Genomic DNA, 14265 nt, shown 5'->3' with positions numbered 1-14265 from the left:
TGTAAGATTAGCTTAAAATCAATGTAAGATCAGTGTAGAATCAATGTAAAATCAATGAAAGATCAGTGTAAGATCAATGTATAATAAATATACAATCAATGTAAGATCAGTGTAGAATCAATGTAAGATAGGTGCAAGACTGATGTAAGATTAATGTAAAATCAATGTAAGATTAGTTTAAAATCTAAGGTCAGTGTAAGATCAATGTATAATCAGTGTAGAACCAATGTAAGATCAGTGTAAATTCATGTCAGATAAATGTAAAATCAATTACAATCAGTGTAAGATTAATGTAAAATCAACATAAGATTGATGTAAAATTAATTTGAAAATCAATGTAAGATTGATGTAAGATCAATGTAAAACCTTCTTAGTGTAATGTAAACTCGGGGTTCAAGTTGTCGACCTCCTCGTGGTGAGCCCCGGAAACTGATTCGTCATGCGAACGACAACAACCAGAGACAGCAGCAACAGCGACACCTACAGCCTAAACTTCCAACTCACTGCATTAGTCACACATCCACAGTATGCAGCCTGGAGCCCACCCAGAACACGTCACAAGATGTCATACGGGACGGCATCACTGTGCTACACCTGAATGTGGAAGGCCTCACCAAGACCAAGACATCGATCATCGAGCATTTAATACAAGCCCAAAATCCTACCACCCTGCTCCTTCAATAAACCCACATGAGTGAAAGCTCCCGACTCAAAATTCCTGGTTTCCCCTTGGCCGCCTTTACGGAAAGGGACATCCATGGGATAGCCACCTTTGTTAGGAGCCCTGCAAGGTGGAGAGCGATTGCTACCTCCCCTCAAAACTCCGCAGTGGAATGGACAGCTACCAAAATCGAAGGCGTGTCCATCATCAATGTATACAAGCCCCCTACAACCCGGCTCCTCACAGACATATAGCCTTTGACTTGCCCTGCATCTACGCTGGCGACTTCAACTGCCGCAGCACTACCTGGGTCTACAGCTCAACAAACCCAGATGGAGCAGTACTCGAGGATTGGGCCTCAGTGTCCGGTGTCCAACTCTCGTATGACCCCAAGCAACCAGACAGCTACCACTCCGGAAGATGGAACACCACCACAAACCCCGACCTTGCATTTGCAAAACTCAATGGCCCCTCACCCCACCGCACTATTCTGGAACTCTTTCTCAGGTCCCAGCACAGGCCATCACTCATCACTCCAGACAACCCAATTGAACCAATATCTACCAAGCCAGTGAAGAGGTGAAACTTCCGCAAGGCTGGATGGAACCAATTCTCAAACCTGGTGGACAACCTTCCCCCTCCATCCCCCTCCATCCCCCTCCAACCCCGACCTTGCCTAATCAGCCTTCAGCAAACTCACCATCAGGGCAGCAAAGAAGGCCATCCCTCGCGGCTTCCGCCGTCAGTATATACCCAAATGGGACGAGGAGTGTGACACACACTACAATGTATACCTGCATGCTGAACCCGGCGAAGAGGCAGCCAAAAATGTCAGAACTGACTCAAAGAGTTTTATTCTTCCTGCCTCAAAAGGCTAGCAATACCCAAGATCTGGCGAAAGGGCAACAATCATTGCACTACCCAAACCCAACAAACCAATGGACAAACCTGTGGGCAGGTGCCAGATCATGCTGGAAAATGAAATCATCATCTCCATAGAGCTTTTCAACAGATGGAAGCATGTAGTGCTCTAAAATCTCCTGGTACACAGTTGCATTGACTCTGGAATTGATGAAACACAGTGGACCAACACCAGCAGCTGACATGGCTCCCCAAACCATTGCTGACTGTGGGAACTTCACACTGGATTTCAAGCAACTTGGATTTTGCTCCTCTCCAGACTTCCTCCAGACTCTAGCGCCTTGACTTCCAAATGAAATACAAAACTTGCTTTCGTCTGAAAACAGGACTCTGGACCACTCTGCAACTGTCCAGTCCTTCTTTTCCATAGCCCAAGTCAGACGCTTCTAGAGATTTTAGAGCACTACATGCTTCCATCTGTTGAAAAGCTCTATGGAGCATGATCCAGCATGATCTGGCACCTGCCCATAGTGCCAAAACCACCAGTGACTGGTGTACTGACCATGGCATTAATGTCCTCGATTGGCCTGCCAACTCACCTGACCTGAACCCCATAGAGAATTTGTGGGGTAGTGTGAAGAAGAAGCTGAAAGACACCAGACCCAATAATGCAAATGAGTTAAAGGCCGCCATTGAAGCATCCTGGGCATCCATAACACCTCAGCAATGCCACAGGCTGATTGCCTCCATGCCACGCCGCATTGATGCAGTAATCCGTGCAAAAGGATTCCCAACCAAGTACTGAGTGCATTAATTGACATTTTCAAATGTTTGATTTTGTTTTGCTGTTATAAATCTTTTTTTTTTACTTGGTCTGAGGAAATATTCAAATTTTTTGGGATGGGATTTTTGAGTTTTCTTAAGCTGTATGCCATAATCAGCAATATTAAAATAATAAAAGGCTTGCAATATTTCAGTTGATGTGTAATGAATCCAGAATGTATGACTTTTTTTTTTTTAATTGTATTACAAAAAATAAAGAACTTTATCACAATATTCTAATTTTCTGAGACAGTCCTGTATGTATATATATATATATATATATATATATATATATATATATATATATATATATATATATATATATATATATATATATATATTCAGTCTAAGCCTGGGCCCCTGGAGAGTCGCCCCTCCTACCCTCAACACACTTGAAGCATGGAGAACCAGCTGGCAGGAGACCCCCCGACCCCCTCAACTCTCAGTCAACCCAAATACAACGACAACATGCACCGCTGGTGTCTGCGCCCAACAGCAGCCTGCCAATGCGGAGCCGAGGAACCGACCGCCCACCACATCATCCACGAGTGCCCCACTCAATGATCTGGACCGCGATAATCTGAGCCCTGACACAGTGAGCTGGCTGCAGCGGCTGAGCGACATCGCCTATCTGTCTCATACGAAAGAAGAAGTGTAAAATCAATATCAAATCAATGTAAGATGAATGTAAAATCAATGTAAAATTGATGTAGAATCAATATAAGACTAATAAAGGATCAATGTGAAATCTATGTAAGACATTGTAAAATCAATACAAAATCAGTGTCAGATCAATTTAAGTTTTATGTAAGAGCAATGTAAATGTAAGATTGATGTAGGATCAATGTAAAAATCATGTAAAATTAATGTAAGATAAATATAAAATTAAGGTATAATCAATGTAAGATAGATGCAAGATTGCTGTAAGATTCAAGTAAAATCAATGTAAGATTAGTTTTAAATAATTGTAAGGTCAGTGTAAGATCAATGTATAATGAATATAAAATCAATGTAAGATCAGTGTAGAATCAATTCAGGATCAGTGTAAATTCATGTAAGATAAATGTAGAATTACAATCAGTGTAAGATGATGTAAGATCAATGTAAGATTAGTGTAAAATCAATGTAAGATCAGAGTAAAATCAATATCAAATCAATGTAAGATGAATGTAAAATTGGAGTAAAATCAATGTAAGATTGATAAAAGATCAATGTAAGATCAATGTAAAATGTATGTAAGACATTGTCAAATCAGTGTGAGAGCAATATAAAATCTATGTAATGTAAGATCGATGTACAATTGATGTAAAATCAATGTAATAATAATGTAAAATCTATGTAAGGCATTGTAAAATCAATACAAAATTAAAGTAAGAGCAATGTAAAATCAATGCATGAACAATGTAAAATCAATGTAAGACATTGTAAAATCAATATAAAATCAGTGTAAGATCAAAGTAAAATCAATGTCAACCAATGTAAGATTGATGTAAAATTCCTGTAAAATCAATGTGAAATCAGTTTAAAATTGATGTGAGATATTATTTATATATATTTCATTTGTCTTTTATCAGATATTTTTGCAAGAACCACAACTAATTAATAATTATTTACCGTTTACCAAACCCAACCAAAAGTGTGAAACAAAACCGTATTAAGATCCGAGAAGCAGATTGTGTGAACTGGTTTACTGGAAAAATCATCACCTGTCATATTCCTGCTATCCAATAAACTTTTTAAACCATGTAAAAGTCTAACAAACTTTCAACACATGAAGTGTAAATTGTGATATTGGACTTCGAACAAAGATCTTTCGAAATCTTTCAAACAGCAGACATGAACTTCCATGTGATCAACGCTGAGGTAGCCAAGAAGCTGCGCTCTATTTACTCTGAGTGGAGTTCACACAGTGTTTACTCTGAGTGGAGTTCACACAGTATTTACTCTGAGTGGAGTTCACACAGTATTTACTCTGAGTGGAATTCACACACATTTATTCAACAATTTAGTAGCGTAAAGACGCTCCCACATGAAAACAAGCACAGTAAAAAAAAAAAGATCTCTCTACGCCAACACGAGTGTGTTTGAAAATTTGAATGCTGGGCTGTAAATTAGAAACGCATTTTACACTTCATTTTTCACTTTGTCGTCTCTACGCCTTTTGCTGCCCCTCAGGGACGCCGCCAATGGCGCCCCCAAACCCTGTACATGGTGTATTGATGCTGTAGACCCCCTTAAATGGTGTAATTATGCTGTAGCCCCCCTTAATGGTGTAATTATACTGTAGCCCCCCCCCTTAAATTGTGTAATTATGCTGTAGCCTCCTTTCAATGGTGTAATTATGCTGTAGCCCCCCTTAAATGGTGTAATTATGCTGTAGCCTCCCTTAAATGTTGTAATTATGCTGTAGCCCCCCGTCAATTGTGTAGTTATGCTGTAGCTCCCCTTAAATGGTGTAATTATGTTGTAGCCCCCCTTAAATTGTGTAATTATGTTGTAGCCCCCCTTAAATGGTGTAATTATGCTGTAGCCCCCCTTCAATGGTGTAGTTATGCTGTAGCCCCCCTTAAATGGTGTAATTATGTTGTAGCCCCCCTTAAATGGTGTAATTATGCTGTAGCCCCCTTCAATGGTGTAGTTATGCTGTAGCCCCCCTTAAATGGTGTAGTTATGTTCTAGCCTCCCTTAAATGGTGTAATTATGCTCTAGCCTCCCTTAAATTGTGTAATTATGTTGTAGCCCCCCTTAAATGGTGTAGTTATGCTGTAGCCCCCCTTCAAAGGTGTGGTTATGCTGTAGCCCCCCTGAAATGGTGTAATTATGCTCTAGCCTCCCTTAAATGGTGTAATTATGCTGTAGCCCCCCTTAAATGGTGTAATTATGCTGTAGCCCCCTTCAATGGTGTAGTTATGCTGTAGCCTCCCTTATATGGTGTAATTATGCTCTAGCCTCCCTTAAATGGTGTAATTATGTTGTAGCCCCCCTTAAATTGTGTAATTATGTTGTAGCCCCCCTTAAATGGTGTAATTATGCTGTAGCCCCCCTTCAATGGTGTAGTTATGCTGTAGCCCCCCTTAAATGGTGTAATTATGTTTTAGCCCCCCTTAAATGGTGTAATTATGCTGTAGCCTCCTTCAATGGTGTAGTTATGCTGTAGCCTCCTTCAATGGTGTAGTTATGCTGTAGCCCCCCTTAAATGGTGTAGTTATGTTCTAGCCTCCCTTAAATGGTGTAATTATGCTCTAGCCTCCCTTAAATTGTGTAATTATGTTGTAGCCCCCCTTAAATGGTGTAGTTATGCTGTAGCCCCCCTTCAAAGGTGTGGTTATGCTGTAGCCCCCCTTAAATGGTGTAATTATGTTGTAGCCCCTCTCAAATGGTGCAATTATGCTGTAGCCCCCCTTCAATTGTGTAGTTATGCTGTAGCCCCCCTTCAATGGTGTAGTTATGCTGTAGCCCCCCTTAAATGGTGTAATTATGCTCTAGCCTCCCTTAAATGGTGTAATTATGCTCTAGCTTCCCTTAAAAGGTGTAATTATGCTGTAGCCCCCCTTAAATGGTGTACTTATGCTGTAGCTGTCACGACGTGGACTATGGGAGGTTTGTTTTCCCAAGATGCAAGAGAAGTTGGATCGGACATGGCTTGGAGGTAAATACATTATTTAATTTTACTATAAAAAAAGGAACAAAAAGCGCGCACAAGGCGGAAGTACAAACTTGGCTAATGAAAACAAGGACTAGCACAAAGGCAAAACTATGTATATGAACAAATAATACTTACTGTGACCAGAACAAACAGCATGAACTATGATCTCAAGGGTAACATGAGTAGCATGGGTAGTAGAGGGTTACAGAAGCAATGTTGCCAGGACGACCAACAGAAACTGACAGGCTTAAATAACAATGACATGATTGGCACCAGGTGCGCGAGTCCAAAACGTGAAACAGGTGAAACTAATAAGTTGTCATGGAAACAAAACAAACAAGAGTGCACAAACAGGAACTAAAAAGAGTCCAAAACCCAAACAGAACATAGCCAAACAAAAACATGATCAACAGACATGACAGTATTCCCCCCTTGAGGACAGATACCAGATGTCCAACAAAACAATGATCAAGAGTCATGAGAGGGCGGGAGGGGGACTTGGCGGTGGGTCGTCAGCCCAAGTGTCCCCGTATCCACCGGGGCAGAGTTAGGTGGCGGCGACGCTTAGAACGCCGCTGCACCTCATGAGGTGGGCGACCCGGGAACGGCCACATCCGTGGCCAACGAGAAGGTGGACGCACTTGGCGTGGCGGACGCCCAGGAAATGACCACATCTGTGGCCGACGAGGAGGTGGGCGCGTCATCGTCTTGGCAGGCGTGGATGCACGTGTCCTCGTCGTGGCAGCCGGCTAGCTTGGCGTGGTGGGTCTTGGCGTGGTGGTGCTTGGCGTGGTGGTGCTTGGCTTGGTGGTGCTTGGCTTGGTGCTTGGCTTGATGCTTGGCTCGGCGCTTGCCGGCGTGAAGCTGCTACGGGCGGCGCTTGGCGGTGTGGAGCAGGTACCGGAGCTTGCCATGGAGCAGGTGCCGGAGCTTGCCGTGGAGCAGGTGCCGGAACCTGGCATGGTGCAGGTGCCGGAGCCTGGCGTGGTGCAGGTGCCGGAGCCTGGCGTGGTGCAAGTACAGGAACCTGCCGTGGTGCAGGTACAGGAACCTGCCGTTGTGCAGGTACAGGAACCTGCCGTGGTGCAGGTACAGGAACCTGCCGTGGTGCAGGTACAGGAACCTGCCGTGGAGCTTGGCGTGGTGGAGCTTGGCATGTTGCTAGCTTTGGAGTTGGGCATGGAGCTAGCCGTGGTGCTAGCCGTGGTGCTGCTACTGGTGCTAGCCTTGGAGCTGGTGCTAGCCTTGGCGCTGGTGCTAGCCTTGGCGCTTGGCGTGTAGCTAGCCGTGGAGCAGCTAGCCGTGGTGCTAGCCGTGGCTTTGGCTTCGGCGGAGGTGGCCTAGCTGGGGGTTGCGGCTTGGCAGGCCGAAAGACCGGTGGTGGCGGCCGGGCCAGAGGTTGCGGCTTAGCAGGCTGAAAGACCGGTGGCGGCGGCCGGGCTGGAGGCTGTGGCTTGGCATGGTGATGCTGAGCCACCCCACTTGAACAATTCCCAGCCCTAGCCCACCCACCCCCTCCCCCCCTCAAGGAGCGGATACCAGACGCGCTCCCCGCGGTCTGGAACAGTTTTTAGGGGTGGGTGGAGGGAGGTCAGGAGGGGGGCAGAATCCTCCCCTCTAAATTGTCCAAATTGTCTTTTATTTTTTCCCACCTGGAATTGAGTGGGCAAAAAAAAATAAACATTTTGTGATGTGGGCCGGTCATGAAATTCGACAGGTGACGTGGACTGACTAGCTCTGATATCTAAGAACATGTCTTGGTATTGTTTAATCATGGACTTTGAGTTTTTGGTAGGAGGTGGGTGAACAAAAGAAAAAGAATTGAGAAAAAAAAATCCAGGTCTGTGCCGTCATCCTGGAGCAGCCGGGCAGGAAGCAGCCTGTTTCCGCCCGGAGGGGGAGGAGCCTGCGGGAGCGGCGTGTCCTGTCCACACGCGGAAGCCTTTCCTGGCGACCTTCATCTTGGACGGCGCTTTCGTGGCTGGGGCGACGCGCCAACGTTGTCGGGCCGCACGGAACTTAATGGCACCAGTTTTCCATTTAGCCCCCACATTAGATCTCTGCGCTCCACGGAGGAATAGCGCAGCGTTTCCGCCTCCATGGCGCAGAGGACCTCCCACGCTCCCTCGTCCAACTCGTCCAAATTTCTTGCGGGAAAACTTTTTACTGCTGGCGACATTCTGTAACGACGTGGACTATGGGAGGTTTGTTTTCCCAAGATGCAAGAGAAGTTGGATCGGACATGGCTTGGAGGTAAATAAATTATTTAATTTTACTATAAAAAAAAGGAACAAAAAGCGCGCACAAGGCGGAAGTACAAACTTGGCTAATAAAAACAAGGACTAGCACAAAGGCAAAACTATGGACATGAACAAATAACACTTACTGTGACCAGAACGAACAGCATGAACTATGATCTCAAGGGTAACATGAGTAGCATGGGTAGTAGAGGGTAACAGAAGCAATGTCGCCAGGACGACCAACAGAAACTGACAGGCTTAAATAACAAAGACATGATTGGCACCAGGTGCGCGAGTCCAAAACATGAAACAGGTGAAACTAATAAGTTGTCATGGAAACAAAACAAACAAGAGTGCACAAACAGGAACTAAACAGAGTCCAAAACCCAAACAGAACATAGCCAAACAAAAACATGATCAACAGACATGACAGTAGCCCCCCTTAAAAAGGGTGTAATTGCGTTATAGACCCCTTACCTGGCGCAGCACGGTGGCAGAGAGGTTAGTGCATCTGCCTCACAATACGAAGGTCCTGTGTAGTCCTGAGTTCAATCCTGGGCTCGGGATCTTTCTGTGTGGAGTTTGCATGTCCTCCCTGTGACTGCGTGGGTTCCTTCCGGGTACTCCGGCTTCCTCCCTCCTCCAAAAACATGCACCTGGGGATAGGTTGATTGGCAACACTAAATTGGCCCTAGTGTGTGAATGTGAGTGTGAATGTTGTCCGTCTATCTGTGTTGGCCCTGCGATGACGTGGCGACTTGTCGAGGGTTAAACCCGCCTTCCGCCCGATTGTAGCTGAGATAGGCTCCAGCACCCCCCGCGACCCCGAAGGGAATAAGCGGTAGAAAATGGATGGATGGACCCCTTACCTGTGTAAATACGCTGCTGACCACAGCTTCATTAAAAGATCTAATCTCTGAATTTATTGTTCAACATCTCCAACAAGATCGCATGTGTGTGTGTGTGTGTGTGTGTGTGTGTGTGTGTGTGTGTGTGTGTGTGTGTGTTCTTGTATTTGTAGCCTTCTTGAAACATCAAGAAGGAAAAGTAGCTTCCATATGAGGAGGTTTGAACAAATGATGACATAAATCATGGTCCCAATAACATTGCATCTAATGGAGAGCCAAATACTAGAGTTTGTGAACATTGCTCCAAAGTCAGGAATTTTTGTTGATTTAATGTGCATACAAAAGTAACCATTGACAGGTGCAAAGGCAGCAATATATGATAAAACAAGACGGCAGCTAAAGAAGGACTTCCTTATTCATCCCCGAAAAATCCCGCCATGTGGACAGATGATTTTACGACTTCCGGTGCTGACGTAAGACAACCCGCGTCCCACATGTGCCCATAAGATGAACAAATACACTACGCTACTAAGACTATAGTGGCCATTAACTATGGAAGTAAAATTGTCTCACATCAACTTATATATATCAATATGATATCAATACATATGCATATATTAATAAATATACAAATACAAATACAAATGTGATATACAAATAAATAAATAATTTGTATAAATAAACGCGTATTTGTAAATATATTTTTGAGATTTGAAAATATATACAAATCAAATTTATAAATATAAAAATGTAACATACAAATAAGTCAAGAATTTGTATAAATAAACATGTATTTGTAAATATATTTTTGAGATTTGAATATAAATATGCTTGATTTTGTATTTGTATTTGTATTGAATTTGCATATGTGGATCTATTTTTGCTTTTGTGTCGATGAGACATTCCTCCCACAAACCAGATGCACAAATAAATGTGACCTACACACTTCCCTGAACAACCAGCAGAGGGCACTGCAGCCTAATAAGAGATCAGTATTTACATCGGGACAAGGTCATGACACTGTATTGATACAATAAAATAAGCAGCTAGCACGGTCTTTCAGATTAACTGGATACATTAGCATTAGCTAATACAAAGCTAACGTTAGCTAGCTCAGGTTCGTTGTGCATTCCCTCTGTAAAGACGTGGATTGTTTTTGTGCAGAGAACTCCGGGCATTTTGCATATAATGCATATAATGCTCTGTGACCCAGATGTTGTAAATACACATCTTTATATATCTAGAAAGGCTGGTCCTAAAGAGGGAGGCATTTTTCGAAGGTCTCAAGGAGGTGAAAGTGAATTGTGAGAGGACAGCGAGTAATGAAGTGCAGAATAAAACATAATTTTGCTTTCTCCTCGCTGTCAGGCGTAGAGTGTAATTGCGGCAGAAGATGTTTTATTCAGGAAGGGATCACGGGACGTTGGGCAGGATGAAATTACAAGTTGCTCCAAAAGGCACTGAAGCCAGAATTCAAACAAGCTGCGTTTCAGCCCAAGAAGCGTCGCTGCAGACGACCTCATAAAAACAGCGGGAGGACGCCGTGTGTGCCAGTGCGTAATCATTTGGAGTGCATGAGAAAGTTTCAAAGGAAAACCCAACACTGCTTGACATAAAGAGTTAAGATTGTCATATCTTAAGTCAAAGGTGTGCAAAGTGCGGCCCGGGGGGGCATTTGTGGCACACAGCTAATTTTCTAACGGCCAAAAATAATAATGCATCAAATTCAATGTTAACACAGAACAAAATAGAAATTAAATATATATATATAAGACAATGAAAAAGGAGGATTACCTCCAAATTCATCAGCCCAGAGGTTGGGTCTTGGGCGCAGTTGTGTGTTCCAACAGGAGAATGACCCCAAACACATGTCAAAAGTGTTAAAGGAATGGCTAAATCAGGCTAGAATTAAGGTTTTAGAATGGCCTTCCCAAAGTCCTGACTTAAACGTGTGGACAATGCTGAAGAAACAAGTCCATGTCAGAAAACCAACACATTTAGCTGAACTGCACCAATTTTGTCAAGAGGAGTGGTCAAAAATCCAAGCAGAAGCTTGTGGATGGCTATAAAAGTGCCTTATTGCAGTGAAACTTGCCAAGGGACATGTAAGCAAATATTAACATTGCTGTATGTATACTTTTGACCCAGCAGATTTGCTCACATTTTCAGTAGACCCATAATAAATTCATAAAAGAAGCAAACTTCATGAATATTTTTTGTGACCAACAAGTATGTGCTCCAATCACTCTATCACAAAAAATAAGAGTTGTAGAAATGATTGGAAACTCAAGACAGCCATGACATTATGTTCTTTACAAGTGGATGTATTAAATCTGAAACTGATCTTAAGATTTAATCGTTGAACAGTACAATTGCTTATTTTGTGTTTTTGCCATAAAAGAGGGTTGTTTTGTTTTTAAACAAAAAGGCCATGAAACATGAAATAAATAAAAAAGTTTGTATCAACAAGTAGATTGGAAGTTGATCTAGCGTTGGAAAAAATATTTATAGCTTTGATTTTCAGTGGAAAAAGTTGGGACAACCCTGTCTGAAGCCAAATGTCATTCTAGTGGCCCGCCATGTAATTCAAGGTGGTCCGTCATGTCATCGAATGTAGTTTGTCTTGTCATTCAATGTGGCCCACCACCTCATTTAAAGTTTCTAGCCCTGTCATTTAAGTGGCTTGTCGCATCATTTAAATTGGCCCGCCATGTAATTTAATGTGGTCCGTCATGTCATCGAATGTAGTTTGTCTTGTCATTCTCGTGGCCCGCCACATCATTTAAAGTGGCCCGCCATGCCATTTAAAAGTGGCCTCCAATGTCAGTCAATGTCGTCCGTCATGTCATCAAATCTGGTTTACATGTCATTCTAGTGGACCGTCACATCATTTAAAGTGGCTTGCCATGTCATTGATTTTGGCCCACCACATCATTTAAAATGGCTGGCCATGTCATTTAACGTGGCTTTTCACATAATTTAAAGTGGCTTGTCACATCATTTAAAGTGGCCCGTCATGTCATCGAATGTGGTTTGTAATGTCATTCTAGTGGACCGCCACATCATTTAAAGTGGCCCGCCATGTCATTTAAAGTATCATTTAAAGCATCATTTAAAGTGGCCATCCCATGTCAGTCAACGTGGTCCGTCATGTCATCAAATCTGTTTTGTCATGTCATTTTAGTGGACTGCCACATCATTTAAAGTGGCTAGCCATATCATTGAAAGTGGCCCACCATGTCATTAAAAAGAGGCCCGCAATGTCATTCAAATAATTTAAAGTATCATTTAACGTGACCCGCCATGTAATTCAAGGTGGTCCGTCATGTCATCGAACGTAGTTTGTCTTGTCATTCAATGTGGACCGCCATGTCATCAAATCTGGTTTGTCATGTCATTCTAGTGGACCGCCACGTCATTTAAAGTGGCTCGCCATGTCATTGAAAATGGCCCACCACATCATTTAAAATGGCTAGCCATGTCATTTAATGTGGTTTGTCACATCATTTAAAGTGGCCCGTCATGTCATCTAATGTGGTTTGTAATGTCATTCTAGTGGACAGCCACATCATTTAAAATGGCCCGCTATGTTACTTAAATAATTTAAGGTATCATTTAAAGTGGCCCGCCATGTAATTCAATGTGGTCCGTCATGTCATCGAATGTAGCTTGTCTTGTCATTCAATGTGGACCGCCACATCAATTAAAGTGACCTGCCACACCATTTAAGCTGGCCTCCCATGTCAGTCAATGTGGTCCGTCATGTCATCAAATCTGTTTTGTCATGTCATTCTAGTGGACCGCCACATCATTTAAAGTGGCTCGCCATGTCATTGAAAATGGCTAGCCATGTCATTTAATTTGGCCTGTCATGTCATCTAATGTGGTTTGTAATGTTATTCTAGTGGACCGCCACATCATTTAAAATGGCCCGTTATGTCATTTAAATCATTTAAGGTATCACTTAAATGGCACGCCATGTAATTGTGGTCCGTCAAGTCATCGAATGTAGTTTGTCTTGTCATTCAATGTGGACCGCCATGCCATTTGAGGTGGCCTCCCATGTCAGTCAACGTGGTCCATCATTTCATCAAATCTGGTTTGTCATGTCATTCTAGTGGGCCTCCACATCATTTAATGTGGCTCGCCATGTCATGGAATGTGGTCCGACAATAAATGTGGCCTGCCATGTCAATTAAAGTGGCCCCGAGGGCAGACATATGTAAAAAGGAGTGTGATGGACAGAGTGAGTATGACAGTCAGACCTTCTCCTAGAAGATGAGAGTAGATGCCCCAGAGCAGCAGCAGCAGGCAGCAGAGCAACACTCCTCCTCCTCCTCCTCCTCCTCCTCCTCCTCCTCCTCCTGCCCACAGCGTCTTGACTCCACACGGCATCTTCTACTCCTGGGCCACTCTAAACTACTTGGTGCTCCTCCTCCCGGTTGACGATGGCATCAGTGGCTAATCCGGCGCCGCCGCCGCATCCTGTCCATGTCGCACCCAGACCGAGGGGAAGATCAGGAAATCCAAATCCAGTTTCTTGTTTTGGTTTTTCACGCTGCCGCCTCCCCCCCTAGCCCCCCTTCTTCACTCCTTCTGGAAGATTCCCTCAGTGATGGCGATCCAGCGGCACGGTCCCAACCATCACACACACACACACACACGCACACACACACACACACACACACACCCACACACACACACACACGTGTGGCGTGCAGCTGTGGACGGATGAAGCTGCGCTCTGTCTGACCGTAGCAAGAGGAAGAGGAGAAGGGGGAGGAGGAAGGTGCCGCACACGCCCGATACCAGGATGATGATGATGATGATGATGATGATGATGATGAAGAGGAGGAGGCGGAGCATGGTGGTAGATAAAGGCGCCCTCCCTCCTGCACGCTCCGAAACACTCGGCTGAGGCGGAATCGAACGTGCGACCGGGCCAAACTTGTGCACGTGTGATAAAAGGTGTGCGTTTCTTCAAAAGGACAAATAAAGTTGGAACTTTAAAACTAAAGGTGGCAGAATTGTAAAACAAGCTAGCAGGGGTAGCAATGTAGATTGACACTTGTTGCTAGGCCATACTTGCCAACCCTCCCGGTTTTACCGGGAGACTTCCGGTATTCAGCGCCTCTCCCGATAACCTCCCGGCAGAAATTTTCTCCCGACAAACTCCCAGTATTCAGA

The 14265-nt window shown here is 43.9% G+C and overlaps 1 protein-coding gene across 1 annotated transcript in view; it reads right to left on the bottom strand.

Annotated features, from left to right (window-relative positions):
* tafa5l (TAFA chemokine like family member 5, like) overlaps positions 1–13473 on the bottom strand; it is a 123998-nt gene extending 110525 nt beyond the window's left edge. Inside the window, exon 1 of the mRNA XM_062044240.1 lies at positions 13344–13473. Coding sequence (XP_061900224.1) covers positions 13344–13473 — 130 coding nt within the window. The remainder of the gene's footprint in view (positions 1–13343) is intronic.
* Between the last annotated feature and the right edge of the window lie 792 nt (positions 13474–14265).

This window comes from Entelurus aequoreus, linkage group LG01 (assembly GCF_033978785.1).
Source record: "Entelurus aequoreus isolate RoL-2023_Sb linkage group LG01, RoL_Eaeq_v1.1, whole genome shotgun sequence".
Classification (NCBI taxonomy): domain Eukaryota; kingdom Metazoa; phylum Chordata; class Actinopteri; order Syngnathiformes; family Syngnathidae; genus Entelurus; species Entelurus aequoreus.
This window is presented reverse-complemented; position numbering and strand designations above follow the sequence as displayed.